This window comes from Pseudozyma flocculosa (assembly GCF_000417875.1).
Source record: "Pseudozyma flocculosa PF-1 unplaced genomic scaffold scaffold00024, whole genome shotgun sequence".
Classification (NCBI taxonomy): Eukaryota; Fungi; Basidiomycota; class Ustilaginomycetes; order Ustilaginales; family Ustilaginaceae; genus Pseudozyma; species Pseudozyma flocculosa.
The window spans coordinates 249184-262595 of record NW_006920892.1 but is presented as its reverse complement, the minus strand read 5'-3'; the positions used below and the strand labels follow the sequence as shown (position 1 = coordinate 262595).

The window sequence follows — 13412 nt, the reverse complement described above, 5'->3', positions numbered from 1 at the left end:
GCCAGCAGGGCGGGCGGGGCAGGCAGGGCAGAAGCCGAGCGGAAGAGCAGCTCTCCAAAGATTCCGATGATTGACAGCCATTGACTGTGCGGAAGCGGGCAGGCAGGCAGGCAGGCAGGCAGGCTACAATTTTGGATCATGGCTAGATCGTAGGTAGGCTGCGCGCCCAAAAAATCGTACACAGGCATCGATGCCCGATTTGAGATCGTAGGCAGGCTGCGCATCGGAAAAATTGTAGACAGGGGTTGATGCCCGATTTCAGATCGTAGCCTGCCTACAATCAAATTCGGGCGACCCTGCTGCTAGCTATGCCTCGACCTGGCCCCGAAGCCGTTCCGAGTCCAGGAATAACAACTCGACTCCTACGATTGACTCCATACTGTCCTTCGGTGTTCCAGACAACTAGACTTGTTGTTTGTCGTCGGTTCCGACTTGCACGCACCTTAACAGGTGTTCCAATAGGTGGGTGGGTGGGCTACGATTTTAGCTAGTTGTGAGGCAGGCTGCGCATTGGAAAAATCTCAAAGGAAAAGAAAAGAGGTCCTACCCGGATTCGAACCGGGGGCGAGCGGAAACGAAACATCCCTCGTTCGACGTTCGAGGGGATCCTGAGAACAAGTCAGAACCGCTAGAGTTGACCACTACTCCATAGAACCCTTCGATGTCAAGCTCGCAAAACATTAAAAATATATAGCAGGTTCTGGAGTGCTATTTCATGGTGTTTGGCCGCGACACATCCAGTCCTCCCGGCCGGCCACCCATGTGCATGCACACACCATGTCTCTGATCCGACCCGAGGGTTACGATAGATAGGATGAATTTGACCAAAGGGTCATCGAGGCAACCAGACGAGAGCGTACGCCGTCGCGTCGCATGCAGGGTCAGGCATGCTCGACGATGGGTCGCGCGTGGCCTCTGGTCAGAGCGCGACTTGGGGGCTAACTTAGCCTGACTTGGCCTGGCCGGGCCGAAAGATGGCTGGCTCACCTCGCATCGTCGGGCGGACGGCGAGAGAGCAGGCACTCTGGCCACCTTCACAAATCGAACAGAGTGAAATCGAGGTCCGACCGCGTCGAACCGACGCCAGAATGCCGCCGGCTTCTGCTTCCGTGCGTGCGTGCGGTCGGCCGGTTACGTCGGGGTGCAGCTTCCGAAGGCCCTGCCTGCGACCCTTTCTTGCTTGCTTGTGGTTGCTTTCCTCGTCCGGCGACCAGGCCTTTCATCGAACCAGCGTGGTATCAGGAGTATAAGAATCGCTGCTCATCGTTCTTTGCGCTCCCAAAAACCACGTCTCCCATCCACTGCCGCCGCCGCCATAGCATCTTTTTACGCCCTCGTATCCGTGACTGCTGCTGCTGCTGCTGCCGCCGCTCCTTGTGTTTCGAACCCCTCCCTCCTCCGCCTCCCGTCCATTGTCGCTCGCCTCGTATCGCTCAGGATGGCCACCTCTACCACCGCCGGCACGCCCGCCTCGCCCTCGTACCTCAAAACTCCCTCCGAGGAAGAAGTCAGGACTCGCCTTCAGCCGCGCTCCGGATCGTCGGATGCGAGTCAGAGACAGTCGTCGTCCTCGGGCGGCGGCGGTTCCGGCGACGTTGCCAGGCTCTCGTTCCCGAACTACACCCTTTTCGATTATGTCCAGTTCTTCTCGGCGGGAGGTGCGTGCGCCACCATCACCCACGGAGGCCTCACTCCGATCGATGTCGTCAAGACGCGCCTGCAGCTCGAGCCCAAGGGTTCCAAGTACACGATGGTCTCGATGGCGCGCAACATTGTGGCCACCGAAGGCCCCAGTGGCCTCCTCACTGGGTTCGGCCCCACCGCCGTCGGCTACCTCATCCAGGGCGGCGCCAAGTTTGCCGGCTACGAATTCTTCAAGGTGAGCAGGCCCTGAACGAGGGCAGCATCGGAGACCATTCTGGCCCTCACTCGCTGAGCATCCCTCCCTGAAACCCGACTCAACTACCGCCGCGCCGCCCAGAAAACCTTTAGCGAGATGGCGGGATCGCCAGAGGAGGCGGCCAAGTACCGTCAGCTCATCTTCCTCGGTGGTGCGAGCGCCGCCGAGCTGATTGCGTCGACGCTGCTGACGCCTCTCGAGGCCGCTCGCATCCGGCTGGTGTCGCAGCGCGGCTACGCCACCGGACTCGTCTCTGCAGTGACGAGGATGGCCAAGGAGGAGGGGCTGCGCGGCTTCTACGCCGGGTACGCGCCAATCCTCTGCAAGCAGATCCCGTACGCCATCGGCCAGTTTGTCACCAACGAGTGGGCGCACGGCATGGTCGACAAGTCGGTGTCCAAGGAGAAGCAGGCGAGCTACGGCAAGGTGGGCGAGGTGGGCATCAACCTGGGCTGCGGTATGGTGGCGGGTGTGGCGGCGGCGGTGCTCAGCCACCCCGCCGACACGCTCCTGTCCAAGATCAACCGCGGCGGCGGAGGCAGCGGCAGTGCCATGTCCAAGCTCATTGTGCTGGCCAAGGAGACGGGCCCGGTGGGCATCTGGGCCGGCCTGGGGACGAGGATCCTGATGACGGCGGTGCTGGTGTCGGGCCAGTTTGTCATCTACGGCCAGCTGGCACCAGCGCCCAAGAAGGTCGACGACTAGAGCAGGGCGGGACGCGGCGCCTCGTCCGCCTGCATCGTTGCTGGCCTCCGCCGAGGTTGTCGACGTGCGCTGTGGGCGAACGAGACGCGCCTGCTTACCCGTCGGGGCCCAGTTCCTTTGCTCGGATGCCTGTCGATACGACCAGGACCTGGATACAGCATGAAGATGCTCATGGCCTTGTTCGCTTGCGCTCTGGGCCGGTGCTGGCATACTAGCTGCCGCACGGCGGGGTTTGTGTGGCTGGAAGTGGTGTCGAGCGTTGGGGCTAACTAACGAGGGCTGGGCGCACGCTGCCCTTGCCCCTCTTTGCTTGCGGAACCGACGGCCCGGAAAACGGGCAGGCCAGCGGTAGGAAAACCGGGGGGTGCTGGGTTGGGCGCGCGGGCAGGCGAACCAAAGGCGCTGGCCGCGCTGTCGGTGTGAGTGAGGGCTGATAGCAACCAGTTAAGGTGGAGCTAAGGCTGCAGCCAGCCAAGGTGGGGCGGGGCTTTGGTGGTTGGCCTTTGCGCTCCTCCTCTCACCTGCCACCACCATCGTCACTCTGACCGCCGTCACCTTCCTCGTCCCGCCCACTCTCGCTACCGCCGCAGCCGCCGCTACACCGGTTCTTGCTGCTGACATCCTTGCTCGCCTGCACGCTTTCTCGACGGCGCTGCGCGGGCGGTCGCCGTACAGTTCCTTCCGCTCGAACGCGACACGATCCTCTCTAGCCGGTTTGCGCCTGCTCCATCGCACCACCCGGCCCAGCCCCGCGGATCCACATCCAGCCGCCGCTCTGCCCAAGACGCATCTACATTTCGTCCGAACCCGCCCCAGCGTGGCATCGCATCCCTCTGACGCTTCTCCCTTCCGAAGCATACACACGACCTGCGCACTACCGCTGCTGCCGCCGCTGCTGCCCACGAACGAGCGTCTCCCCGCGGCCGCGATCACGAGCACAACCTCGCTTGCCACCGCATTCAGTCATGTCCGCGGGCTCACTCATCGACGGTGCACTCGGCGGAGGCCCCACAAAGGTGCTCGGCGTCACACCGCCCATTGCCACAAATGGACCCACCCCGCGCGAGGTCGAGGTGACGAAGGCTCTCGTCGCCGAGCTCGAGCGCCAAAAGGTCTTTGAGTCCGACGACGAGAGCAAGCTGCGCGAGGTCATCCTCGGAAAGCTCGACGCCATGGTAAAGGACTTTGTCTACCGGACCTCGATCCACCACGGCATGTCCGAGGCGCTCGCCCGCAGCTGCGGCGGCAAGATCTTCACCTTCGGATCATACCGCCTCGGAGTCCATGGCCCCGGCTCCGACATCGACACCCTCTGCGTTGTGCCCAAGCACATACAGCGTGAAGACTTCTTCTCCACTTTTGTCGAAATGCTCAAGGCGCGCGAAGAAGTGACCGAGGTGGCGCCCGTCCCCGACGCCTACGTGCCGCTCATCGGCCTCAAGTTCCTCGGCGTCTCGATCGATTTCACTTTTGCTCGGCTCGCCCTGCCGCGCGTCGAAGATGCGCTGACGCTAGAGGACGACAATCTGCTGAAGAATCTCGACGAGAGAGATGTCCGAAGTCTGGGAGGTGAGTGTTCAGCAGCGCGATTGCTCGCTGTGCGGCGCCACATCTTGTGTCGCGACATCAGCGCAGAGCTGAGCTGACGCACTGCCAACTTTCCACTGCATGCAGGCTGTCGAGTGACGGACGGCATCCTCCGCCTCGTGCCCAACATCCACGTCTTCCGCATGGCGCTCCGCTGCATCAAGCTGTGGGCGCAGAAGCGCGCCGTCTACTCCAACATCATGGGCTTCCTCGGAGGCGTGGCGTGGGCCATGCTGGTCGCGCGAATCTGCCAACTCTACCCGAACGAGGCCGCCGGCGCCATCATCAGTCGCTTCTTCATCATCATGTATCAGTGGAAGTGGCCGCAGCCGGTCCTGCTGAGGCAGATCGAGGAAGGACCGCTCGCGGTGCGGGTTTGGAATCCCAAGGTGAGTCCCAGAGGCGGGCGGCCGCGACGGCGATGCACCTTTCGCTGCATTCTGCCTCTGCAAATCCGTGTCCGATGCTCACACCGGCCCCTTCCGCGACTCTCGGCCACGCTGCCCAGCTCTATCCCTCGGACCGCCTGCACCGCATGCCCATCATCACGCCGGCGTACCCATCGATGTGCTCGACGCACAACGTTACCCAGTCGACGCAGATGGTCATGACGCAGGAGTTCAAGCGCGCCGCCGAGGTCGTCGACCGCGTCATGATTGGCAAGACGGACTGGAGCGAGCTCTTCGCCAAGCACGACTTCTTCCACAAGTACAAGTACTACCTGCAGGTCATTGCATCATCGGGCAGCGCCGATCTGCAGCTCAAGTGGCACGGGACGGTGCAAAGCAAGGTTCGGCAGCTCATCATGAAGCTGGAGCTGGTGCCGACGCTCATCTGCGCGCATCCGTTTGTCAAGGGCTTTGACCAGGTCAGCGAGTGCTGGAACGACCACGAGGTGCGCATGGTGGCCACGGGCGACATTCCGGACGAGGTGGCCAAGCGGACCAAGGTCGAGGCCCTACCAGAGGGCGAGGCAGCCGTGCAGGAGGCGGCCCAGGAGGCCAAGAAGGTCGAGCAGGTAAAGGAGGGCCACCGAATGATCTGGACCACGACATTCTACATCGGCATCTGCATCGAGCCGCGCCAGCCCAACGCGACGGGGCCCCGGCAGCTCGACATCTCGTATCCGACCAACGAGTTTACGCAGAAGGTCAAGCAATGGGAGCAGTACGACGAGGCGTCGATGGGCATCGTGGTGCGGCACATCAAATGCTCGCAGCTGCCCGACTATGTATTCGACGGCGACGCGCGGCCAGCAAAGGCATCGGGCAAGAGGACAAAGTCGGGCAAGGTCAAGGGGTCGTCGGCAGGGGCAGGGGCAGCAGCAGCAGCAGGTGGAGTCGGCGCCGAAGAGGGATCGCCGGTCAAGAAGAGAAAGTCGGGCGTTGCGGGCACGGCAGGGGACGGGACCGGGCTGGCGGCAGGTGCGACGCCGGCGGCCGTGGTAGCCAACACAACCGATGCACCCCTTCCACTGCAGGCCGACACCGCCGCTGTCGAGGTCGAAAACTTTCGACTTGCGACGGGCGGCGCCGTCCCTGCCGCCGCGACCACGACTGCGAATCAGCAACAATCGGCGACGGCATCGACGGCGGCTGCCGATGGACCGGTGGCCTGATGCCACCCGGTGCTCCCGAGAATGCGCCGCCGGCACCGTTCTTTGCTTTCCCCCTCCCGTCCCTCGCTACAGGCAAGTGGCCGCCTCCACGCATCGCTCTCCATGACCGCGCTTCCGTCCGCCCGTCCATCCATTGTGCAAAATCGTGTAAAACAGCCTCCAGCTAACCAGAAAAGCCACTCAATACAATCGTTTGATCATCGCCTCGGCGCTCGCGGAGGTGCGAGCTCTTCATCGATCGAATACGCGTGCGTCTGAGCGGAGCGCAGATCGACCAAGGCGCCCAGGGCACGGCAGTCACGCCGGGGCACGGCCGAGGTTCGCTTGTCCACCTAGATGACCTCTTCCCCGTCTGCGTCGACCTGGTCCCCCTCGGCCGCGTCCACTGCGCCATCGTTCCGTTTTCGCATCTTTGACGGCGTATTGAGCACCGACACTTCCCCGCCACCTTCGCCCAGCGATGACTGAATGTCGGCCACCCTCTTGCGTTTACCCGATGCCCTCGACGATCCGGACCCAAGGTCGCCAAGCCCGGCCATTCCCGGCGCCTCTGTGCCGGCCGCAACGTGCTGAGGCGACACCGGCTCGATCTCGGACTCGCTGCTTGTCTTGTCCTCTTCCTCGCCTCCGCCCGCTCCGCCGCCTTTCAACTGCCCATCCTCCATCCGAGGGTCGTCGACTGGTTTGCCGACCATGAGGCGCACGCCCACGATGCCGCCTTTGGCGATGCCGCCAAAGGCGCCCTTGATGTCTGCGCGGCAGACGGGACAGTGGCCAGCCAGCGGATCGCGTTGGCCGCCTCTTCCCCGACCACGTCCGCCGCCCGCCCTGCCTCCGCCCAGCCCTGCTGCCGCATCGCCACCTGCCGCTCCCCCGCCATCCTCTCCTCCACCACCACCGCCAGCGCCCCCAAAAGCGCCACCCACCATCGCGGCGGCGCCGAACAAGCCCATGCCCCAGCCCTGAGGCCCGACCGTCGCCGCCGCGTTGTTGGCTTCGCGCTGACGGGCTTGCGCCTTGAGCGCGTCAAAGAGGCAGCCGCCGCAGAAGACGTGGCCGCACGGGGTGATGCTAGCCTTGGCCGGTGGGCAGAGGCAGATGGGGCAGGTGAAGGTCGAAGCCAGCGGATGCTCAATAGGAGGAGGCTTGGTTCGTGGAGGCGATCGCTGCGGCATGGTCAGCTTCGAGTTGCGGAGGCGATACTTGGTGATGGTGCGCTGCGCGGGTGTGGCCTGTGTCGACACCGAGAGATCGATCACCCCGTCCGACTCGTCGCTCGACACGCTGCCGTCCCGAGTCGCGCGAGCGGCGCGGTGCCGTTCGCGGTCTCGATCAGTCGCGCTCGCATAGTCGCCGGTGCGCGCATCGGCAGTGGCACCGAAGACAGGTCTCTCGGCTCGAGCGACGGCGCGGGAGATGGCCTGTCGAGCCGCCGAGCCGCTCGCATGCGGAGGCGGCGGCGTCGGCGAAAGGAGGTTGAGCGGGTCAGGGCGGCGGCGGCGTCGGCCCTGCACCCTGCCAAGCGGGACTGCTGTCCAGCCGTCGTCGTGGTCAGCACGAGGACGGGCGGCTCCCAAGCTGACCGGGGACGAAGACGCAGAAGCTGGGCTGCCGGAGGTTGCCGAGCGCGGCGCATACTCTTCGTCGTCGCTGCTGATCTCGAGCACGATGGGCTCTGCGCCGCCAGCCGCTTCGCGAGGTCTCGATGGCGGCCGTGGCTGGGCTGCTCGCTCGGCCCAGGCTGCGCGAGCGGCATGCGCTGCTTCCAGCCTGGCGGCCCGTTGCCTGTCTGGGTCCGGGGCCCGTACGAAGCCGCCTCCGGGCAGTGCTATGCCGCCGAGCGGCAGGCGACGACGAGCGGACTCGCCGAGGGCGGCTGCTGGTTCGCCAATCCGAGCGGGCGTGTTTCTCCTGCTCGAGTTGGCCGATGAGGAGCGGCTGGATGCGCTCGATCCGGACACGACGGTAGGCCTGGGCAGAGGGGGTGATGGCGCTGTGAGGTCCACCACGCTGGGCCTCTGCCGGCGTTGAGGAAGATCTGAGGGGGGGGTGCAGCGTACGCTCCGAGAAGGCCCAGCCTCTTCCGTACGGCCTGACCTAGAGCGGCTCGAGGGGGACGCGGCTGTCGATGCGGATGCGCAGGGGTCCTTCTGTTGGGGCGACTTTGGTGCCTCGGGGAAAGCGGGTGTGGATGCGACCGGCGGTTGGGGTGATCCGCTGGCTGTGGCACTGCCACTCTTGTGGTTTCCGTCGCTGTGACTGGGGCTGCGGCTGGGCAGGCCGCCACCTGCGCCTGCGCCGGGATGAGCGCAGAAGGGCTCAGAGCCAGAGCCTCGTGGTTCTGTCGACGACGACATGGTGTTGGGGTGGGTCGATTTGGGCGAACGTCGAGACGGGAGATGTTGCGTGCATGTCCCGCCAGGAAGGAGCGGGCGGGCAGGCAACAGCTGTAGAGCTTCGGTGGCAGAAGCAAAACGGCGCAGGTTTATCGCTGCCAGGTGCTGGAAGCGGCCCTGGTTTGCCTTGAATCCGCGGTGATGGCCGGTGGCAAGCTCAAGGTTGCTGAGGGCTCCACGCAAAGGAGGAGAGGCAGGAACGAGGGACTGACTTGGGTCTTCTTGCTGCTTGCCTGTCAGCCTGATTGAGGCGCCGAGGACGACGATGGTTCGAGGGCGGAAGTAGCTAGAGGACAAGGGAGAGATTGAAACGCCTCGTTTGTCGTCGGGTGTCGAGCGGGCCGTGCTGCTGAGATGGGTCTCGGGCGTCGGCACCGGCACCGGCACTCGAACGACGAGCGCGGGCGATCTGGCCGCGGGAAGGAAGATGAGGCGGGGCACGACAAACGAGGACGACGACGACGAGGCCGGAGGGTAGGTGGTGGCGGAGCTTGGGCAAAGGTGGGGAGGCAGTCAGAGAGGTCGAGAGGAGCAAAGTGACAAAGAGTGACAAAGGCGTGAGAAAGGCCCGGCACCTCCACATCCACGACGGCATCTCGTTTTGACCTCTTTCTATCTCTCGAAAGGAAAGAAGGAGTAGTGAACACGCGAATCTTAATCAGAATAAGAATAAGAATATCAAGAGGCCCTTCGCACCGCACCCAGCCAGCAAGCAAGCAAGATTGAGGCTAGGGAGAGGCATCAAAATACCACAAGCAACACCTCTTCTGACAGGACCCGAAAGGATCCGCAACGGGGACGAGGTGCGCTCCGATGTCAGAGGAGCTCTTGCAGGTCGATGACGAGCCCGTCGGGCGCGAGCCAGCGCGGTACACTGGCCATCAGACCACAATTAACGAGCACCGGCACGGCACCACCATATCATGGGAAGTCATTCCCGTGGCGGGCCTGGCTGAGCCGTAGAAGATCGTCGAGGGCCGAGGGTCCGGGGGTCGGGCTGCTCGCTTGGTCGAGCAGAATAATTGGCTGCGCCGATGTCGTTCGCTCTGGTCCCTGGCTCGAGGGTCTGGCGAAGCCAAAGGCGCGGCAATGGCTACAGGTTGGTACAGTAGACGCCAGCCAGCAACAAGGTGGTGGATGGCATCCCTTCTCTGTCTAACAAGCAAGGCCGCTGACCGGCTGCGGTTGCGCTCCTCGTCGGCCTGCACGCCAATCGTCGTCGGCGCCTGCCGACACGCGCGGCTCAGCACAGCCTCGTCCGGAGTCGGTCGGTGCGTGGGCGCGCGCGCGAGATGGTTTCAACTGCTTGGCTCTGCTCTACCCTATCGTGACCCTGTTCTTGTCCGCTCTTCTCCTGCCGGCTTTCCTCCTCGGTCGAGTTCCATCACGCCGGCCTGTCAGCCAGCACCTCTTTGATCGTCGCCCCTCTGTAGCGACCGGCGGGTAGGCAAAAGAGTACGTCTAAGAATAGCACTCTGGAGCAAGCAAGCAAGCAAGCAAGCAGGGCCGGTACCTGCTGTGGTGAGCGCTTGCTGGGCTGCTCGTTGATCTTTTCTTTGACGGAACGACCGACGCTCAAAAAGTCTTGGCGCTGCGATGCCAGAAGGCCGGCCAGCGGGCCGACCAGCAGGAGGAGCCTAGGCTACGGCAGGAGGGGCGAGGGCTGCCCCGCCTGGGCTCCTCCACTTCTTTTTTTTCTTTTTCCCAGCCTCACTGGACTGCTTGCGTTGGTGCTTTTTGGGGTGCCTGGCCAGAGGGACGACGTCAAAGGGCGCGGGCCTACAGGAGTGTAGCCTGGCCTGCCCTTCCTGGTCCAAAGGCGGGCGCGTGGTCGCTGGCCCCGTCTCAACAGCTCCCCGGCCAACGGCGGGCGGCGGGCGGCGGGCCGAGCCCTGGCTCTGGCTCTGGGCCTGGCGGCACAGCCCCCGCCCCACCCCACCTTCTCAGCCTGCACCTGGCCTACCTCTGCCTCCGCCTCCCCTGCTCCCCTCCCCGTCGCCTCACCATCTCTTCGACCTCTTCTACATTCAACCCCATCCGTCCGTTCGCTTCCTGCCATCGAAACATCCCGCGACGCCCTTATCGGCCCTGTTTTGGCTGCCACAACATCCCTTCGGCGCTCCCACAGAGGCATCGATCGCGCAGCAAGCATCCCGTCGCCACCTTATTGTGCCAGACTTTCCTCTCATACAGACTCGAGCTTCCTCGGCCTGCTCCACCGCGCTACGGAAGCAGCCATTTGCAGCCATCTCCAGCAATTGACGTTGACATCATGGGAAAGAACCAGTCCAAGCTCAGCCCCGAGCAGCTCTCGGATTTGCAGAAGAGCACCTACTGTGAGTTGGCCATCCACTACGGCGCACCTGCGAGGCGCTCGGGCTGCCTCAAGGAAGGGAAAGGGGCGGATCCTCTTCACCGCGACTAATCGTCCAACGAGTGTTTCTGTCATTATCCGCTGACGCATCTTCCTTGACACGCCTCGTCGTGTGTAATCCTCCCAGTTGACCGCAAGGAGCTGCAGCAATGGTGAGTGCCCGAGACCACGTGTAGAGGGGACAAGAAGAGGACGTTGGCAATGATTTGTAAATTGTTCGGCCCCGCTGACATGCTTCGATTGTTGATCGTCTCTTGTTGATCGCGTTGACTTCTGCGGCGCCCTCCAAAAGGTACAAGGGTTTCCTCAAAGACTGCCCCTCGGGCACCCTCGACAAGCAGGAGTTCTGCAGGATCTACAAGCAGTTCTTCCCGTTCGGCGACCCATCGACGTTTGCCGAGTTTGTCTTCAACGTCTTTGACGAGAACAAGAACGGCACCATCGACTTCAAGGAGTTCATCTGTGCGCTCAGCGTCACCTCTCGCGGAAGGCTCGACGAGAAGCTGCGATGGGCTTTCCAGCTGTGAGTGCCGCCCTGCCAGCCCGTCGGAAGCCGCTGTTGCCCATGGCGGTTCCTCGACGCGGACGGTAGCCTCTGCGTTGCTCGGAATTGCCGTCCTGACGCGAGTCTCTGCGCCCCGACCTACACCCTTCTTCCGCCTCCCGCGCCTTCAGATACGACATCGATGGCAACGGCGTCATCTCGTTCGATGAGATGCTGAGTAAGTGGAAGCGGGCATGCTCGATCGCGAGCCGCGCCAAGATGCGCATCTGTCTAAGTCGCCGCCATACAATGCCTCCTTGTCTCACCGCCGCCAGCCATCGTCAAGTCGATCTACAAGATGACCGGCCAAATGGTCAAGTTGCCCGAGGACGAGGACACTCCGGAGAAGGTGAGCCCTGCTGTGGAAGCGGGCAGACACGGACACACGAATCAGCGCTGACTCCGCACCTCAACATGTTTTTGATATCCCCTGGTAGCGAGTGGACAAGATCTTCCGGATGATGGACAAGGACAAGAACGCCCAGCGTGAGTGGGACGCCGAAGACAAAACGACCGTCCGACCGCTTGCCTGGCTGACACGTTCCGGCCTCGTCCCCTGGTGGCGACCCGCAGTCTCTTTCGAAGAGTTCCAGGAAGGCAGCAAGCAGGACCCGACAATTGTACAGGCGCTGTCGCTCTACGACGGCCTCGTCTAGCCGGCCGGGCCCGGCCATGTCCCCCGTTGCCCCAGACGCCGATGCCGACGCCCGAAGCAGCCGCGTTTCGCCGTGCACCCAACCTATGCCCGTCCCGCCGTACCTTTCTTGCGAACATCGACGCTGCGCCAGGGATTGCCGCGCATCCATTTCGGGACAGTGACCCCGGCCCTTGCCTCTCCTTGTGGCCCAGCAGATGCGCGGGTCGGGCCCTTGTACATACCCCTGCCTGATTCCCCGCTCTCGCCTCGTTGACCCTATGTCGATCTGCCCATGCAAGAACGGTTGCGCGCCATATCCTCGACCCATTCAGCCTGTCAGCAAGGATGCAGAAGCGTCCGGGGATGCTCGAAGAGGAACGCTCCCCATGCAGCATCCTGGACGGAACGATGCATCGCGCCGGGTCGTGACCTGGATCGCGGCCGCTGCCCACACGTCGTTTCCTTTTGGCAGCGGGTCCGAGCGAAGCTGCCGGTGGTCCCTTGAAATCCCGAAGGCCGAGAAGTTGCGGTTCAACCCGAGCGTTTTTCACGGGCACGCAGCGGGGCAGGCCTGGGCGTGTGATCGGAAGCAAGCCAGGCAACCTGGCCTGGGCTTACCCAAAGGTCGGGGCGGGCAGGGCAGCGAGGGGGGTCATCGGGGCAAGCGGCCGCCACGCCGCTGCCCCGCATACGGTGGTAGCCGGACGGCCCGAGGAGCGCTCGCTCGCTCGCAGCCGCATCGGCTGGCTGTCTGGCTGGTTAGGAGGGTGGGCAGGCAAGCCTTCGGTCCCCCAGCAAGCTCCACCCGCCGTCATCATCATCCTGCGACGTCCACCATCACCCTGCCTGTCTCTCTCCGAAGAACTCCCTGCCGTATCTCACAGCTCGCTGCTCTCCGGGCTTTCTCTTCAGCCTTCCCGACTTTGCATTCCGAACGCTCCCCCTCCGTCTGGTGAGTGTTGTGTGCCGAGCCACGACGAGCTTTGAGCGCGCGGCAGCGCAGACGAGCGAACGCTGATGCTCGCGACTTGCTGCTGATGCTGGTTTGCCTTCCCTCTGCGTCTTTCGCATCTTGCCGTCGAGCAGCCCATCCGCCAGCACCTCATCATGCGCGCCACCCTCGTCAACCAGCTGCGGGTCCTCGTCCCCATCAAGCGCACCATCGACTATGGTGGGTGCCGCTCCCGAAGTGCCGCCGTGTCATGCGCGATGGCACCGTGCTTGAATGCGAGAGGCTGACGTTCATCCTCCCGACTCCCTTTCCGCGCCTGCCTCGCCCGCGCGCGCTCTGCAGCCGTCAAGATCCGTGTCGCATCCGACGGCAAGGGCGTCGACCAGAATGTCAAGTTCAGCATGAACCCGTTCGATGAGATTGCCGTCGAGGAGGCCGTCAGGCTCAAGGAAAAGCACAAGGACGATGTCACGAGGATCGTGAGTGCTCGCAAGGTTCCGTTGCCGGCGCCTGGCCTGATCGTCTCATCTGCAGGCGCCCAAGGAGCAGAAGCTGACTTGCTCTTATCCCGTGATGCCTTGACCCCGTCCCGGCCCCTCCGCAGACGGTCGTCTCTGCCGGTCCGCCGAGCTCGCCGATCGTTCTGCGCACCGCTCGTCGGCCAGTCGGGCCGCCGGACGACCGCCTACGTTCCACCGG

At 63.6% G+C, this 13412-nt stretch overlaps 5 protein-coding genes across 5 annotated transcripts in view; 4 read left to right on the top strand and 1 right to left on the bottom strand.

Moving 5' to 3' along the window:
* Window positions 1-1438: 1438 nt before the first annotated feature.
* PFL1_06187 (uncharacterized protein) lies at window positions 1439-2605 on the top strand (the record flags this gene model as incomplete). The annotated part of the gene is made up of 2 exons (XM_007883726.1): window positions 1439-1879; window positions 1982-2605. The coding sequence occupies 2 exons, from the start codon at window positions 1439-1441 to the stop codon at window positions 2603-2605; spliced, it is 1065 nt and encodes a 354-aa protein (XP_007881917.1).
* A 965-nt stretch (window positions 2606-3570) lies between these two features.
* On the top strand, window positions 3571-5810 carry PFL1_06186 (uncharacterized protein; the record flags this gene model as incomplete). The annotated part of the gene is made up of 3 exons (XM_007883725.1): window positions 3571-4174; window positions 4280-4581; window positions 4701-5810. The coding sequence occupies 3 exons, from the start codon at window positions 3571-3573 to the stop codon at window positions 5808-5810; spliced, it is 2016 nt and encodes a 671-aa protein (XP_007881916.1).
* A 332-nt stretch (window positions 5811-6142) lies between these two features.
* On the bottom strand, window positions 6143-8167 carry PFL1_06185 (uncharacterized protein; the record flags this gene model as incomplete). The annotated part of the gene is made up of 3 exons (XM_007883724.1): window positions 6143-7231; window positions 7394-7781; window positions 7908-8167. 3 exons carry the CDS (start codon window positions 8165-8167, stop codon window positions 6143-6145), a joined length of 1737 nt encoding a protein of 578 aa, XP_007881915.1.
* A 2311-nt stretch (window positions 8168-10478) lies between these two features.
* On the top strand, window positions 10479-11780 carry PFL1_06184 (uncharacterized protein; the record flags this gene model as incomplete). The annotated part of the gene is made up of 7 exons (XM_007883723.1): window positions 10479-10542; window positions 10708-10732; window positions 10873-11103; window positions 11256-11302; window positions 11400-11473; window positions 11562-11610; window positions 11698-11780. 7 exons carry the CDS (start codon window positions 10479-10481, stop codon window positions 11778-11780), a joined length of 573 nt encoding a protein of 190 aa, XP_007881914.1.
* A 1088-nt stretch (window positions 11781-12868) lies between these two features.
* The window catches only part of PFL1_06183 (uncharacterized protein), a gene marked incomplete at both ends in the record, with an annotated part of 1536 nt that continues 992 nt past the window's right edge, over window positions 12869-13412 (top strand). Inside the window, 2 exons of the mRNA XM_007883722.1 lie at window positions 12869-12932; window positions 13056-13192. Of these exons, the coding sequence (XP_007881913.1) occupies window positions 12869-12932; window positions 13056-13192 (201 nt within the window). The remainder of the gene's footprint in view (window positions 12933-13055; window positions 13193-13412) is intronic.